General features: G+C 38.2%; 1 protein-coding gene and 1 long non-coding RNA gene across 3 annotated transcripts in view; one reads left to right on the top strand and one right to left on the bottom strand.

The window, feature by feature from the left end:
- The window catches only part of PTPRQ (protein tyrosine phosphatase receptor type Q), a 226,715-nt gene that overhangs the window by 93,745 nt on the left and 115,192 nt on the right, over positions 1–17,778 (bottom strand). For both annotated transcript variants that reach the window (XM_089307499.1, XM_089307498.1), the window contains one exon: positions 8,763–9,086. In XM_089307499.1, the coding sequence (XP_089163625.1) occupies positions 8,763–9,086 (324 nt within the window). The remainder of the gene's footprint in view (positions 1–8,762; positions 9,087–17,778) is intronic.
- Positions 1–17,778, top strand: part of LOC149123551 (uncharacterized) — a 203,075-nt gene that overhangs the window by 140,073 nt on the left and 45,224 nt on the right. Inside the window, exon 3 of the long non-coding RNA XR_016216209.1 lies at positions 15,916–16,027. This is a non-coding gene — a long non-coding RNA (uncharacterized LOC149123551). The remainder of the gene's footprint in view (positions 1–15,915; positions 16,028–17,778) is intronic.

Below are 17,778 nucleotides of genomic sequence, written 5' to 3'. Positions count from 1 at the left end.
AGCAGGTAAGGCCACCGCCTGCAGTGTCAGCATCCCATATGGGCATTGGTTCAAGTCTCAGCTGCTTCACTTCCCTTCTAGCTCTCTGCTAAGGCCTGGAAAAGCAGTAGAAGCTGACCCAAGTCTTTGGACCCCTGCACCCATGTGGGAGATCTGGAAGAAGTTCCTGGCTCCTGGCTTTGGATTGGCCCAGCTCTGGCCATTGTGGCCATCTGGGGAGTGAATCTCTGGATGGAAGACCTCTTTCTTTCTCTCTGCTTCTACCTCTCTGTACCTCTGCCTTTCAAATAAACAGATAAATCTTAAAAAAAGAAAAGAATGCTTTAAGTTCTAGAAAAGCAGCTTGAGTACTTTTCAAAACCTCTTTTGACATTAAGTATATGATTGAATACTAAATACTTATGTGTTTATTATATCCTTTAAATTAGGATTTCACACAAACGTCTTTTGTTTGTAATCATACATAGCACTCAAATTTTAAACGTTATTTTTCTTCTTTACTTACTTCATAGGCCATCAAGCTATTATTATTCTGCTTCACTATCATATTTGTTAACAGATATTTATTTTAACTAATCATCTAAATATTTTTAATGCTTTAATCCATTCCAAAATAGGCATTTATTATTTTTTGTTGTTTGTAATTGTTTTAAAATTATTATGTGCATATTTCTTCTATATTTGAAGAAATGAATTTTTTTTTTTGACAGGCAGAGTGGACAGTGAGAGACAGAGACAGAGAGAAAGGTCTTCCTTTGCCGTTGGTTCACCCTCCAATGGCCGCTGCGGCCGGCGCGCTGCGGCCGGCACACAGCGCTGATCCGATGGCAGGAGCCAGGTACTCATCCTGGTCTCCCATGGGGTGCAGGGCCCAAGCACTTGGGCCATCCTCCACTGCACTCCCTGGCCACAGCAGAGAGCTGGCCTGGAAGGGGGGCAACCGGGACAGAATCCGGCACCCCAACCGGGACTAGAACCCGGTGTGCCAGTGCCACAAGGTGGAGGATTAGCCTAGTGAGCCGCGGCGCCGGCCGAGAAATGAATATTTCTTATATTAATGGAAAAGAAAGTCACATAATGATCAGCAATATAAAATACTTTGTTTTGTGAAATAAAAGCTGCATATATCAAATATAGACAGTTACTGACCAAGAGAATTTATATTTTGGCCATAATCATGCAAGGTTTTGGAAGACTAAAAAGCTTTAGGCAAAAACATTGGAGAAAATTAATATAAAACACTTTGAAATATGGACAACTTCTGTATTAAATATTTCTGTATTAAAGTCAAGTGCCTTTCTTCCATATTTAAAATGAGTCTTAGATGATGTGTGGCCACAGAAGGTAGAAACATACATGACATGGTCACCTGCAGATGTAATAATTCATACACAAGTTTTGGGAGATACAGGTGGAGAAAGTGAATTCTGGAAGGCTTTACAAATTAGATACTTAATGTAGTACATAAAGAAATAGTAGTTGCTCTCCAAAAGCCAGGTTGGTGGAGTGTAAAGGGCATTAAGAAAGAATAGCAAAGAACCTGGAGCATAAAGAAGAGGAATGCATGTGTGGGGAATATAAACCAAAGCATTAATGACCTTGTACAATTTACTAACAACTGTATCTTTTCCATCAAAGGGAAAACTATGAAAGATTTACAGCACAGAAATAACATGATCAGTGAAATGCATTCAAAAGCTGAGTTTAGAGGAATATTGGAAAGTGGACAAAAGCCAGCACTGCGGCCTAGTAGGATAAGCTGCCACCTGTGATGCTGGCATCCCAAATTGGAATAGTGGCTGGAGTCCTAGCAGCTCTGCTTCAAATCCAGCTCCCGGCTAATGTGCCAGGGAAAGCAGTGGAAGATAGTTCCAGTGCTATGGTCCCTGCCAGGGGATCTCTCTGCCAGGGAGCTCTGGATGGAGCTTGTGACGCCTGGATTCAGCCTGGCCCAGCCCTGGCTGCAGCTATTTGGGGAGTAAACCAGTAGATGGAAGATTGATCTCTCCCTCTCTGCCTTTCAAATGAATATTTTTATTTAAAACAGAAATTGGGTAGAGAAAGGGCATTTCAGTATCTTTTATAATAATCTGTTAGGTAAATATTAGCATTTTTGATTTAGACACCCTTACTAAAGAAAAGAAACAAATGCAAGGGGTGTTTAGAGAGTAAATTCAATGGTCCTTGGGTATTGACTTGTAAGCCATTAGAGTGGTTAAAAAGAAGTTAAGAATGATTCCTAAATAGCAGGTTTCAACAGCTAGATTAACAGTGGTGCAACACATTAAAACAGGGTTTCCCAAGGGAAGAAAAAGTGGGCAGTGGGGCAGGAGCAGTGCTATCATGGAGTACAGATGTCTGTGGAAACCAAAATGGTCATCCCAAAAACTTCAATACAGTCTAGAGCACAGAGATTTGGTCTTGAATTAGACATATGAGAGTCTCATGCTACTCATTTTCAGTAGTTCCCACAGCATTTAACTAATTTCACAGAAGTCCACCATGCTGTCAAAAACAAATTACATTTATTTTCTTCAGTGACAGCAGGAGAATGCCGATTTACAAATGCACTACTACCAAATGGGCTTTTCTATGTCTTGGATTATATCTTCCTATTTATTGATGTCTTATATCACATCTTACCATTATATAATTTGTTTTGATATAGGAAGGAAGACTTCTATCTCTGTTGCTGTGGTATTACATTAGAAGTGCATTGCACAGTTTAGAATAAGGGAAATAATTGAATATATGTTAGAACCTTAACAATTCTTATTTTAAAGAACATTAAGGTATAGTTCTCTATTTGCTTTCTCTTCTTTTTAGATTATAAACTTGCATTCCTTAGAAACTTCTTTGATGAGGCATGTTTTGCTGAATTTTTTTAACCTAACAGATGTTTGGGTAGTTAAAATTCCTCATGAGTATGGTATCCTGTGGTTTTCACAACCTAAGTGTTACCCAGGAATTTTCCTTTCTTGCTGTCTTCCAGTCTTGGTGGTCCATAAGAGATGCACATTACAAGAGTTCCATTGTGTTCCATACTAATTTCACACCCACACTCCTTTAAAGTTGCCCATTTCCTTAGCATCTTAATTACCTATTGTGTGCTACATAGATACATAACAATTTCCTGTTTTACATTCACCCCACATTACAGAGTTTAATTTAGTTTTGAGTATAAAGGAAAAGCAGAAAAATAAGGGAAAAACAAATAATTTGCAAGACTTTAGAGTTTCACATTAAACTTTTCTGCTTTCTGCAATTTTTGTGCTTTGTATCTAGAGCCACTCAGCATGAAGAAGAGTTATGGCGATTAGACAGATAATTTATGGAGAAACGAAATTTGGCTTTGGTTATCTAGATCAGGGTGCGTGGGAAAAAGAAAAGTTACTTTGAGTTGGCTGAGAATTGTTTCCTTTATTCACTCTATTTTACAATTGTAGACTCAGAGTAATCCAATTTAATTCTCAGCTTGCATTCTGACTTTGTTCCCTGGTCTTCAATTTTGCTGCATTTTCTTATGCTATTTTCCATTAGGAAACTTTCGGATTTTTTATTACTCATACTGGGTGGGTTTTTGAGTTATTCAAATTTTGAACAATTTAATTCCAAGCTAATTATCATCAATTCCTAACTATCAAGATACTCCTGGTTTTGATAGCATGTTATATTAGTAATTGTTAGGGTACATCTTGAAGTTAGAACAAAATTCATTCTTATCTAAAATGGTTACTTTGTATGATTTTATATTGCTGTTTGATCTTTAATTTAGAGAAATGGTTAATTTGCTTTTCCCTCTGTCACATCATGAAACAACATACTAGTTTTTTGAGTCAATGATAGATAATACAAAACTGAATGATTTCCTTCATCCTGGTTAACTTTTATGCTTGTAAAATGTGATTTTTTTGGTATGTAGAATCATTATCTATGTATGGTCTACTGTTACTATTAAAAATATTATTGTTATGCTAGATTTTGTTGCTTGACTATTCTAACCCCTTTTATTCTTATACTATTTGCTATTGTACCACATAAATTATATTGCAGTAATAAATGTACCATCTTTTTGTCCTTATCAAATGCAATATCAGATGATCTCGCCTTGGTTTAATGTAATACTGAAAACTTTTCTTAACTGTACACTTGTGAGATTTTTTTTGAAATGCACATATATTTATCATTAGAAAACTGTCCCTCCCTCCATTGGAAGCAAAATATTGCTCCATTCCTGATAATAAAAGAAAAGTAATCAACTTATAGTCATAATTGAAAAATTAAAGTAGCTTATTATGTTCACTAACACATGACTACTCAGTTGAAAAGCTGTGAATTTTGGGAATTTCAAGAAAACAATATGTGAAATACCAAGAAAATAATATGTTGGTTTTCACAATGTTGAAGCATATGAATCTTTTCATCTTCCTTTCCTAATCACAGTGGTATAAAGTCAACTTTCCATGTGTCCCCAGGAAATAAAATATGATCATAGACCGTAAAATGGGGCAGGAAGTAGATGAAATAAGGTAGAAGGAATGACATTTAAGTGGAAAGGCTGGAGACTGTGGGATTATTTAAAAATTCAACTTTCTAGTTCCATTTACCAGCTTCTGAACTGATCATGTTATATGTTGTTTTATGCTAATTAAACATCATCTATAATAGTGTTAAGTGTGCTTGCAAGAAATGGTGCATATAGAAGGTCCACTTCCTGGCTCAGTGTAGTAGATAGAAGCAGGTGCTCCCTAAGCAAGCTGTTCATGAGGTAACATGTGACTCCTTAGTGACAGCAGAATCATAGGCACAAGAATATTTTGATCAAAGGTTACAAGTCAGCTGTTCACAGGCCAGACCTGGACTACTGATAGGTTTGGCTTGCCCAACTAAATGTTCTTTTGTCAACAAAAATTAGTTGCAAGCAAGAAATTGAGTATTTCCACATCTAAAAAACAATCAAATTTTTCTGTGTCTCTAAAAATATCAGAAGACCTAATAGTCTGGGCTGTCTGTAGGATAATAATCAAGCAGATGTAAGTAATGGCTCTCCCTTTGCACAGCACATTTGCTTGCTTTTTTTTTTTTTTTTTTTTTTTTGACAGGCAGAGATAGACAGTGAGAGAGACAGAGAGAGAGGTCTTCCTTCCATTGGTTCACCCCCCCAAATGGCTGCTATGGCCAGGGCACTGCGCCGGTCCAAAGCCAGGAGCCAGGTGTTTCCTCCCGGTCTCCTATGCAGGTGCAGGACCCAAGCACTTGGGCCATCCTCCACTGCCCTCCCGGGCCACAGCAGAGAGCTGGCCTGGAAGAGGGGCAACCGGGACAGAATCCGGCACCCCGACCGGGACTAGATCCTGGTGTGCTGGCGCCGCAAGGCGGAGGATTAGCCTAGTGAGCCGCGGCGTCGGCCTGCACATTTGCTTTTATTCTGCCATGGCTGTGACTACAGTGATTGCCGTGTATCACCCAGCTTCATTCATTATGGTACCTGCCTCACTCTTTAAGTAACTTGTAGTTACCCCTGAGACTTTAACATTTATTCATTCAAATGTCTCATTTTTCTATCAAATCTGCATTTGTGATTTTTTTCTTATATTGATTAAAACAACTAAAACCTCTATTTTTAGCCATGTTCTCATCTCTGCTCCAACTTCTGTTTTCTAGTTAATTAGAAAATACTTGCTTCAGGCAAAATAAGCAGCCTGAAATTAATCATATACAATGATTAATCTAAAATTGAATTTTTCTTTTCCATATTACTTTATGATTGTTTATGATATTACATGCTTATTTTGACCATTGTCTGCAATAAAAAAATTTCCTCCTTCCTTACATACTAGTTTATTCTATCAAGTTTTACTCAATCATTAGGTATTTGTGGAGTATCTGTTGGTACTATCTGAGTAATAAGGAAATAACAATGATGTAGGAACCCTCTAAAAATAAACAAACCGGGGCTGGCGCTGTGGGCAGTGGGTTAATGCCCTGGCCTAAAGTGCCAGCATCCCATATGGGCACCGGTTTGAGACCTCGTTGCTCCTCTTCCAATCCCGCTCTCTGCTATGGCTTGGGAAAGCAGCAAGAAGATGGGCCAAGTCCTTGGGTCCCTGCACCTGCGTGGGAGACCCGGAAGAAGCTCCTGGCTCCTGGCTTCAGATCAGTGCAGTTCCAGCCAGTGCAGCCATTTGGGGAGTGAACCATCGGATGGAAGACTCTTTTTCTGTCTCTCTGCTTCTCCTCTCTCTGTGTAACTCTTTCAAATAAATAAATAAATCTTTAAAAAAATTAACAAAAACAAAAAAGATCAGTCAATGATAAAGTGATGTTTAGGAAATTACTGCATTATAGATTGAGTGGTTAGGGCAATTTTTTCTGAACAGTGATCATATAAGTAGAGATTTCCATAAAGGTCTTTCACTCATGCAAAGAAGGAGAAAGAATACTCCACCCAAAAGGAACAGAGTACAAAGGCTCAAGTTCTAAGAGTTTATCATCTTCTAGCAACTACAAAAAAAGTCTAATGTGTATGGAAGGTAATGGTAAGGAGGGACTCTGTTATAAATGATATTCAGTGTCAGAAAAGAGGTCATGTGGGTTTGTCAACCATGTTAAGAAATTGTAATTTTATTCTAAAAGCAATGAAAACAGATTGAAGAGCTATAAACACGAGTGACACCATTTGCTATGGGTTGAAAAGATCAGTTTGGAATTCTCAGGCAGTCTGGTAGGCTAGCCAGTGGTAGCCCAGTGGTAGCCCAGTGGTAGCAGATGAAGAAGGGCTGGACTTACATAAGAGCCTGCAAATGGAGGGGCTGCTTGGATAGTGTGGTTGACATGAATCATTGGCAAAATTAAGAAAACAACAAGGGACTAGTGTTGTGGCATAGTAGGTTGCCAGGAACTCCGGGGAATTTTTAGCAAGTGATACATTTAGTCCCCTAGAAAATACAGCCTTATGATCAGTTTATTTTTTTTTTTATTTTTTATTTTTTTGGACAGGCAGAGTGGACAGTGAGAGAGAGAGAGAGACAGAGAGAAAGGTCTTCCTTTGCCGTTGGTTCACCCTCCAATGGCCGCCGCAGCCGGCGCACCGCGCTGATCCGATGGCAGGAGCCAGGTACTTATCCTGGTCTCGCATGGGGTGCAGGGCCCAAGCACTTGAGCCATCCTCCACTGCACTCCTGGGCCACAGCAGAGAGCTGGCCTGGAAGAGGGGCAACCGGGACAGAATCCGGCGCCCTGACTGAGACTAGAACCCGGTGTGCTGGCGCCACAAGGCGGAGAATTAGCCTAGTGAGCCGCAGCGCCGGCCATGATCAGTTTATTTTACCATATATATATACATATATAAAGGCCTAATACAGTATCTTTTTGCTACTAAAAATGTGAATGTATGTCTATGTATTATTTTATTAATATATACCAAAACTTTTTATTTTTGATTTGAACGTGGAAGGAATCCCCACATCAAGATGGGAGGGTAGTAACACAAAATCCGTAGTTGGAGGATTGACAAGGGATGGGTGACCCAGCAGAACTGTACTTTGCTGGGCTGGAGCAGGAATATCATTCAACGAAATGCGGACATTTCTCAGAGCTCTGGCTTGCATGACTTAATTTAAAATTTATTTAGCCTGCATGGAATTTATCCTGATTCTATATAGATGGGTTTCAGGATAAATAATAGAAATGTATTTGCTTAATTATGGTTAGTTATGTTCTTATCTAAACAAGCAGGGTAATCAGCTTGAGATAAAAAAGTTAAGTGGCAAACCAGTTTTTACCTACATGTTGAGTGATTTTTAGGAAAAGCATTTGAGAGCTTTTTCCTGACTGTAAAAGTTCTGCAAGGTTATGCAGATGGCAGAATAATTTTGTGATTCTACTCTGGACTTTCTTTTACTCTCCCAAACTTAATGTGAGAGTTGGACACTTAGTATTTCTTTGGCTCAGATTTTTGGATGGATGTAAAGCACAAGTTGAGGAGCTGGCACCGTGACACAGTAGGCTAAACCTCTGTCTGAGGCGCTGACATCCCATATGGGCGCTGGTTAGAGTCCTGGCTACTCCACTTCCGATCCAGCTCTCTGCTGATGGCCTGGGAAAGCAGTGGAAGATGGCCCAAGTGCTTGGGCCCCTGCACCCGTGTGGGAGACCCTGAAGACATTCCTGGTTCCTGGCTACAGACTGGCACAGCTCTGGCTGTTGAGGCTATTCAGGCAGTGAACCAACAGATGGAAAAGCTTTCTCTGTCTCTCTCTCGTTCTCTGTGTTACTCTACCTCTCAAATAAACAAAATCTTAAAAAAAAAAAGCACAAGTTGAAAATCTGTTTGCATGCAGATCCAACAGTGTTATTGTGTGTAAGCCTCAAGCAACTAAAAAGATCGTAAAGCCCCAAATAAAAGCAATACAGAGCTTCCAGAGAGGAAGGGGAAATGCAGACATGGATCAAGGGCACTAGATGTCAATCAGTACATCCTACAGGGAGACTACCAGAGAGGCTTAGCACAATAATTTGTTAAGAATCTGGGACCTTGGCACAATGCTGGGAGTTTGGGAAAAGCCTTAATAAAGACTGACATTGAATTTTCCATTGGATTTCAATTTAGTTAAAAGTAAACATGTTATTGCATAAGTTAGTGTATGTACTGTGAGCTTTAAGTTCAATGATTTTAGACACAACTGGATTAAGTAGAACTCTTTTGTATATAAACATAGACTATAACAGAAATCAGTATGTGCATGTCAGAAAGTACTTACGGCCAGGCAGTGTCTGTGCAGAAATCCAGTTTGATGCATTGCCATAGCCAGCATTGGTGCTGGCGGCCACTTGGAATCTATACCACCGAAATTTCTTTAATCCATATACTGTGTCTTCCGTTAGGTTAGCTTCATAGAGGTATTGGATTTTTTGATATTCAACACATTCTTCAGATTCCCATTCTCTGCATTTTTGAGCACGAAGCTGAGTGGTGATCTTGTAATTTTGGAAGTATCCAAGGATAGTTTCAGGTCTTAGCCATGTCAATGTCGCACTTGTTGACTGAACATTAGAAAAAGTAATATTTGTGGGAACACTGGGAACTAAAAATAAATGGAAAAATTAAAATGAATAGAAATTATCAAACATTTTAAGCAGAAGAAAGAAGTGATACCGCATTCTATTAAGATGCACCTAATGGAGAACTATCCAGTTTTTACAGCACTTAAATTATTGTCCTTACACTTAATGAGCAAAAGCCCAAGGTGGTATTTCACAGACTATTTCATAAGGTAAAGTATAAAACTATGCGTTTTAAAATTCCTGTTTCCAAATTCTAATATACATGACTTATATAAAAATACTGTGGCTTTATATGGAGCAAAAATTTACTGCTACAGAAGAAAATGCCATGCTCTTATCACCCTAAGTACTTTCCTGATATGGTCTGAATTCCAATATTCAGTTCTCATGAAATTTTTTAAATTTAAATGTCTAGAGAGACACAGTCATAAGCATATCTCACATGTAGTAAGTGTTGATTATAAAACAACTTTAAATATTACGGAATAAATTAATTTACACAATTAGTTGATTTTATCTTGTTAATATTTAAAGTGAACAAAATCTTCTCTAGAACACTGATATTAACACACAGTTAAGGTATCTATATATCACCTACAATCTTGGAGTTCCTTATTAGATTTTACACTAAGCATTTGCTTGCTTTGAGCCTGGCATTAGAGATTCAAGATAAAATAAAGTTCATGTTCGCTTATTAAACACATGAAATGTTATGGTTATAAACAGGAAAGAACAGGGGCTGGTATCGTGGCATAGCGGGTAAAACAGCCACCTGCAGTGCTAGCATCTGATATGGGTGCCGGTTTGAGTTCCGGCTGCTCCACTTCTGATCCAGCTCTCTGCTATGGCCTGGGAAAGCAGTGAAGGATGGCCCAAGTGAGAGACCTGGAAGAAGCTCCTGGTTTCAGATCAGCACAGCTCCAGCCATTGCAGCCATTTGGGGAGCGAACCAGCAGGTGGAAGACCTACCCCTCCCTCCCTCTCTCCATCCCTCTTCCCTCCCTCCCTCCCTCCCTCTCTCTCTCCCCTCCCTCTCTCTCTCTCTAACTCTGCCTTTCAAATAAATCAATAAATCTTTAAAAATAAATTAAAAATTTTTAAAAAGAAATAGGAAAGAACAATGAATTAAGTGGTTTTGGAAATGTTCTCCAACTATACTTTTGCTTATATATTTTAAACGCTTTACTAAGAAAGGAGATTTTAAAAATGGCAAATGAAAAGTATGTAATCTACTGAAACAACACACACATGAAGTAAACATCTGGTGAGCACCTCACATGGGAGGTACTATTGTAGGTGAGGGATATACACAAACAAAACAGACAAAAATCTCTGCCCTTGTGAAATTAAGGAAGAGTACATGCAATAAAAATATAAATGCTATATAAAGTATTTTGGATGATATTCAATGTTATGAAAAAAATAAAGCAGGGAAGGAGGAGAGAGTATTTCAGGGATACTTAAATTTTAAATTGAGTGGCAGTGAAGGCTTTACTATTGGAAGGCAGAGTTCCAGGGGCTGACACCATGGCGCAGCTGGTTAAGCATCACTGGCAACACTGGCATCCCCTATCAGGGAGCCAGTTCAAATCCCGTCTGCCCCGCTTCCAATCCAGCTCTCTGCTAATGTACCTGGGAAGGTAGCGGATGATGGCCCAGATGGAGTTCTAGGCTCCTGGCTCTGGCCTGCCCAGCCCTATTTGGGAAGTGAACTAGATCTTTCTCAATCTCTCCCATTTTCTCCCTGTCACTCTGCCTTTTAAATAAATTAAATATATAAATATTTTTTAAGAAAGCAATAGAACAACAAAAAAAGTCAAGTTACTCATGAAGGTGGGGTGATAGCCACGTGAATATTTCAAGGAAGAAAATTCAGACTAAAATGCATGGAAAACACATGACTAAAGACCCTAAGTTGGAAGCATACCTGATATGTTTGAAGAATAACAAGGAGGCCAGCAAGACTCACAAGAGCTGAGTCTAAGAAAAGACACTAAAGGCCAATCATGTACAAAATGACAGGAAATTGCTACGGCTTTCACCAGTGCAGGGCAGTGACAACTTCTAACGTATGCTTTCACAGAATCACGCAAGCTGCTACGTTCAGAATAGACTGAGGGGAGACAAAGATGGAAACCAGGAGGCTGACTAATAGATTATGGCAATGTGAGTGCCAGAATCATGGTGAACCGGCCCAAGATACAGCAGAAGTAACCAGAGGCATTCAGATCCTGAATATACTCTGAAGGCGAGTTGGAAGGATCTGCTGATGGGTGACATGTGAGGTGTGACTAGGAGGAGTAAAGGAAAGACCTGAAGTCTGGGGATGAAGGGAACAGAAATGTGAGGTCACTCATAATCAAGAGCGATACCTCTGGAGGGAGAAAGAGTAAGCATGTATTCTGAGGAGGTTAACTTTGAAACTGCCTCTCTGCACCCAACAGGAGGCACCAAATGGTAAATGAATGCTTGAGCCTAGAGTCTAGTAGACAGAGTTCAGGACTTGAGTTGAAAATTTGGATTTCCTCTCAAAAGTTTACAGAATGGCCTAAGTTTTAGCTTCTATGTCAGATATTTCTAAAACATCCACAGAAAAATGGAATTAAAAGAACTTAATTTTAGTGTAGAAAAGTTTTGAAATTAATGCAGAATTTTCATAATACTTATTTTTCATGAACTTTCTGATGACCTTCACATTTGCCCAAAACTGAAAGTGGAGAGAAAGTCTAATGTAATGAAAACAACTTAAATAATTTCAAGTAATATTTAATTTAATTACTGTTTTCAAGTACTCTCATCATCAAATCTCACTATATCTAATTGAACTTTACAAATAAAACACTTAGTATACTATTTACAACACCCTCTTTCATCTTCATCTTTCATGAACAAAAGCAGTTACAGAAAATATTATTTTTTAAGAAAATTTTACATTTATAGAAGAAGTCATAGACCTGATTAAAAAGTAGAATATCTATAACTTATTCAAGTTCCTTGGTCACTAAATTTGAACTCAGAAAATAAAAAGATGTAGTTTCCAAGTAGTGCAACCTAAAGCATAGAGCAATGAGTGACTTGGGGTTCATGAAAGGTTTTCAGAGGAGTCATGGCATACGAGATGGAATGTCATTATCTGCAATAGAGAGGGCCAAGAAGAGGGAATGATATGAGCTAGGTTTGTAGCTTATAATCCATGTTGGCAGTAATAGAGAGGCTGAGTAACTGCCTGAGGGCCTTAGGCATCAGAGGAGCGTGTAAATAGCTTTTCAGACAATGGAGAACTATCAAAGGTATCAGAATGCGATGTTCAGGAGTACAGTTTATCAAGTACAGTCTAGTTATCACACAACAGGAAAAATTCATAGACCACCAAAATTCATGGATTTGTCCAGGGAAAAAGAAATAAGTTGGTAACAATAGGAAGTAAGTTATTTTTTTAGATTTGGGAGGTTGAATCCATAAGGAAAAACAAGAGAAAAATCATAGAATCTCAGAATCTAAAGCTCAGAGATTCTCAAGTTCTGCTTTTCTTTATCTGTGTGTCTGTAGGTGACCTCTACCATTCCCAGTCCTGTGTTCACACGATTGCTGGTTATTTAACCAAATACTCACCTATGTACAAATGGGAAGGAATTTTGTTGCCATAATTACTACAAATCAGTTTACATTAACATTTATATCCAGTTGATTTTATAACAAGAGTCTTAAAAGCAGAATGTTTTCTTCGACTGATTACAGAAGGGGAAGTAAGAGGTTGGAAGCAAGAGATGGATCAATGTACTAGTTTCCCCATTCCTGGCTTTGAAGAAGGAGACGTCTTGATAAATAATGTATACTAGCAGCTTGTGGGTAAGAGTCAATCAGGAAATGGGGGTCTCAGGTCTAGCTACAATTGCAAGGAACTAAGTTCTGTCACAGTTATGTGAGCTTGGAAGACACTGAATTCCACAAGGAAATGTAGTTGATTGACAACTTGATTTTAGCTTGTGAGACGATGGGCACAGCATGCCTGGGTTTCTGACCTACTGATCTATGAGCTCATAAATGACTTTGTCATAAGCCAACAAGTTTGGGATGATTTATAGACTTTCCTCTATAAAATTACCAATCACTCATTACAAAGCCTCTGCTTAAGCATATAACGCAAAGGAATACTAAAAAACTTGAAACCCTTTACGTTTTTTTCAGGTAGCTCTATTTGTACAATATTCATTATGTTGAACTGATGTCTACTTTCCTGTAAATCTTAGCTCTGCACTGAAAAGCAACCCAAAACAGGCACAATCGAGGTTCATTTCCACTTCACTACAACATCTTATGCCACAGATCTAGAAAGATTTTGCTTTTGTCTCCCAATCAAAATTAGAAATCTACTGGGGAGGGATTTAAGGCAGCAGTTGTCTCTTAGTATACTGCCATTCCACACTGGTGTGCCTTCTTTGCATTCTGAATCCTCCACTCTGATCCAGCTTCCTGCAAATGCACCCCTTGGGAGACAACAGATGATGACTCAAGTGTGTGAGTCCATGCCAACAACGTGGGAGACACACACTGAATTCTGGTATCCTGGCTTTGGTTGTATTTGGAGAATGATTCAGCAGACAGATTTCTGACTGTCTTTGTCATTGTCTCTGTCTCTTTCTGTGTATCTCTGCATCTGCCTTTCAAATAAAATTGTTTTTGAGTTAGTATGTTTTTAATTTACATTATAGTCAAAGGCTTAATGCACCACTGGTTCTGCAAGTAAAAGCAAAATGACCACAGTTCAGCAGGAATATAGGCAAGAGCTACAAACAATAACAAAATGAAAAGATATTGGTTTCTCTCTCTCTTTAAAGATTTATTTATTTGAAAGGCAGGTTTATAGAGAAATAAAGACACACATACACACAGACACACTCACACACACACACACACACATCCAGCGAGAGAGAGAGAGAGAATTTTCCATCTGCTGGTTCATTCCTGAAATGGCTGCAATGGCCAGCGCTGGGCCAGGCCAAAACCAGAAGCTTCTTCAAGGTCTCCCATTTAAGTGCAGAAGCCCAAGGACCTAGACCATCCTCTGCTGCTTTCCCAAGTGCATTAGCAGGGAGTCAGATTGGACGTGGAGGAGCCAGGACTTGAACCGATGCCAATATGGGTTCCTGGTGCTGCAGGCTTTAGCTTAACCTGCTATGCCATGGTGCCAGCCCCAAGATATCAATTTCATTCACACACAGTAAACTTTAAAATAATCATAGCTCATTAAAATTATAGCATATTAGTCTTTAAAAAATAAATTCAAAATGTTACAAACACAGCAAAATATGAATCTTTAGGTTATGTACATATAAAAACATCAATCTAGATTCAGGTTCTATCTTCCAGAGTCTATACTAATGCTTAGAATAAAATAGTCATGTAGGAAATATTTTTGGAACATATAAGCAAAGGAACAGAGGGTACAGCTGGAGACTTGATTTGGAAAGATGGTGAGTAAATGCTTTCCTTATACTTTCATCACAGATCAGAAGAACAACAAGTAGCTTTCTGGATGAAAAACATCAGGGTATATTAAAACCCCGAGAGAAAAGAAAGCAAGGCACATAGTAACACTCCTGGGTCAATAAGGTGATATATCAAAATAGAGAAAAGTGGAGATGAAGACCAGAATGACATAATTTTGAGTCCTCTAGACCTGAGTCAAGACTTTTAGTTTCATTCAAATTGCAGTGGAGATATTTGGGAAGTTTTATACTGCTTTTTGCTTTCATTAAAATCCTACACTCTGCACTATCTCCTTGGGAGCCAGGCAGTGTGGTCCAGTCACTTCCTTTCCTTTGGGTTCCTCCACCAACCATTCTTCCATGTTGAACTCTTTACTTAGTATAGAGTTAATCTTAAGTGTACAAAGTCAATTGGAAACAGATCTTACTGAAAAATAAGAATGGGAATAGGATAGGGAGGAGGAAGAAGGGTGGGAGGATGGGTATGGTGTGAAGAAGCGCAATGTACCTAAAGTTGTACCTATGAAATGAAGTGTGCATACCTTAAATAAAAGGTTTCTGGGTAAACAAAATAAACTTCTTTCTATAGGAGTTGCTAAGCTGTTAGAAGTGGGAAGAACAAGGGACACATCCCTGAGCAAATGTACTAGAGAAGGTAGAGGAGTCCTCCCTTCCCACTTCCCATCCAAACAATGATTAGATGTCCACGACTCTGACCAACATTTTTTCCACCAATGGTCAGATTTTAGGAAAGACTTTAATGACAAATTTTGTAGCATCAGAATATTCTTCAGCTGAATCACAGACTCTGGTATTTTCCAAATAAGTTTCTCAGGGAAGAAAGTGTTTAAAAAGAGAAGCACCATAACTTGACAAAGAAACAGGATCTAGGCTATAGTTGTTCTTAACCTGGCCATGGGAAGTGTAACAATAATTTCAGTTGCTTCTCATGTAACAGGCTCTGTAATGGGTACTATTTGTTGACTAAGTGAATAAATTATGGTTCATAGAAACAGTCCTTTGATTTTTTTCATGTGGTACAAAACATAATCCACATTTTTCAATCAAATTCATTTAGAAAGATGAATGATAAATCTGATCTGAGACCAAATATATAATGCAACTCATAGACTTTTTTTCAACAAGGCAACCTCAGAAGTACTCATAAGTGACCAGCAGTAACCTTCTTTCATATCCAGTATCTTCTCTTTTGATGAACTGTGTGTTGAACTACACTATTTCAAGGCAACTACCCTATTGAATTACAGATACAAAAAGGATTACACTCATTTTAGCATGGAGAATCAGATTTCCATTCTTTAAGAATGACTAAAAACCTCAAACTTTTTTCTATCCACAGATGGTACTAATTTGAACACATCATTCCATGCTTCCTGGAGTAATCACACAGCTTGCTTAGATTTTCTAAACATGACTGAACTGTGATGAAGCGATCAACATTAACTGCCAAGGTATTCAGTAAATTACTTTTTTATTCATAAATTATTCTTTCTGGTGAAACACTTTTATCACAGTTGAAATGAGGGTCAGCAAATCCCTATAAAGATTTGTTACACTTTTAAATGCATGCCAGTTTTTGGTGACTCTTTAGTATATTCCATTAAGAATATGAAATGTATATACAAAGTAGTTTTGTATTAACTTCTGAATATTAGCAGCCTCTCTTGGTAGGATTCTGATCCTGGTTAAGTACACTAACATGGAAGACCAAGTTTCATTATTTATTTTATTTACTACTATTTATTTTGATCTTCAAACACATATACTCTATTTGTTAAGCAAAACAGAAATCTCAAAATTTATATTTATGTATTATAAGCCTTACAAGAGTATCAATATAATCTTTTCCAGCTTATAATAAATAGTTCTCTTTCTGGAGATTTTAAATAATCTACATTTTAAAAATACTAGGTACATAAATATAATCTAAGCACAAACAAAAGTACAGTTTGATAACACTAACACGTATAACTCAATGTAATACTTGAAGTTCCTGAAAAGTGCAAAGCACATTTCAGCACTGCAGATACAAGTTCAGCACTAATGAGTTAAATCAACACTATTTACTGTACATTCACACTGAATGTTATGGGTGTGTTAAGAATCTTAAGGTGTAGGCCAGTGCCACGGCTCACTAAGCTAATCCTCTGCCTGCGGCGCCAGCACACTGGGTTCTAGTCCCAGTCGGGGTGCTGGTTCTGTCCCGGTTGTTCCTCTTCCAGTCCAGTTCTCTGCTATGACCTGGGAAGGCAGAGGAGGATGGCCCAAGTGCTTGGGTCCTGGACCTGCATGGGAGACCAGGAGGAAGCACCTGGCTCCTGGCTTCAGATAGGCACAGTGCGCCAGCCATAGCGGCCATTTTGGGGGCGAACCAATGGGAGGAAGACCTTTTTGTCTCTCTCTCTCACTGTCTAACTCTGCCTGTCAAGAAAAAAAAAAAAAAGAAGAAGAACCTTAATGTGTAAATTCTTGTATGTGTGTGTATATATAATAGTGTGAAATATGTATATAATATATATTCTATTAGCTGAACTATATATATAGCTTATATATAACCAGCTCAACCCCAAATATGTGATAACAGCAGGAAAAGCTCATTGGAGGGAGAAGATCTAGAAGTTGTAATCAGAAGAAAAATTTGTAACTCAGTAGAGATGTGGAAGAGAGATGTTCAAGTAGGATGAGCATGGGGACAGATAAAAATGTCAACAAAATGTTTGTCAAGAGTGGAGTGGTATGCTAGACTAAAGAAAAATAACCCAAGGAATATTAAGGGGAAAAAAAGGCTATCAGGTACAGTTTTTTTGAGAGAGCTAGTAGAAATTTGAGAGAGAATTTTAGATTATGTTTACTCTACAGACAACAGAATACAATTGATGGAGATTAGTAGGTGATGTGTGACCTTAAAGAAAATCCGAACCTTAATATATCTTGTTATTATGGAAGGTAAATTTGAAGGGAAGTGGTTAGATATTATATATGTGAAATACAATATAGAATACAAAAAATCATTAAAAATGCATCTTTAAAATACAAAGAGATATTGGTGGAATATGATGATTACTAGGTAGAGATAAAACAGAAATAAAAAACTGAATGGTTCCAGATATTAGGTTAATAAACAAAAATGTAGGTTGCATTTGGCTCTGAGTGCTATAACAAACAATAAAAAAAGCAAATCAGGATTGTAAATCTCTGTGAT

Source organism: Oryctolagus cuniculus, chromosome 11 (genome assembly GCF_051225735.1).
Source record: "Oryctolagus cuniculus isolate XC-2025 breed Fujian yellow rabbit chromosome 11, ASM5122573v1, whole genome shotgun sequence".
NCBI lineage: Eukaryota > Metazoa > Chordata > Mammalia > Lagomorpha > Leporidae > Oryctolagus > Oryctolagus cuniculus.
This window is presented reverse-complemented; position numbering and strand designations above follow the sequence as displayed.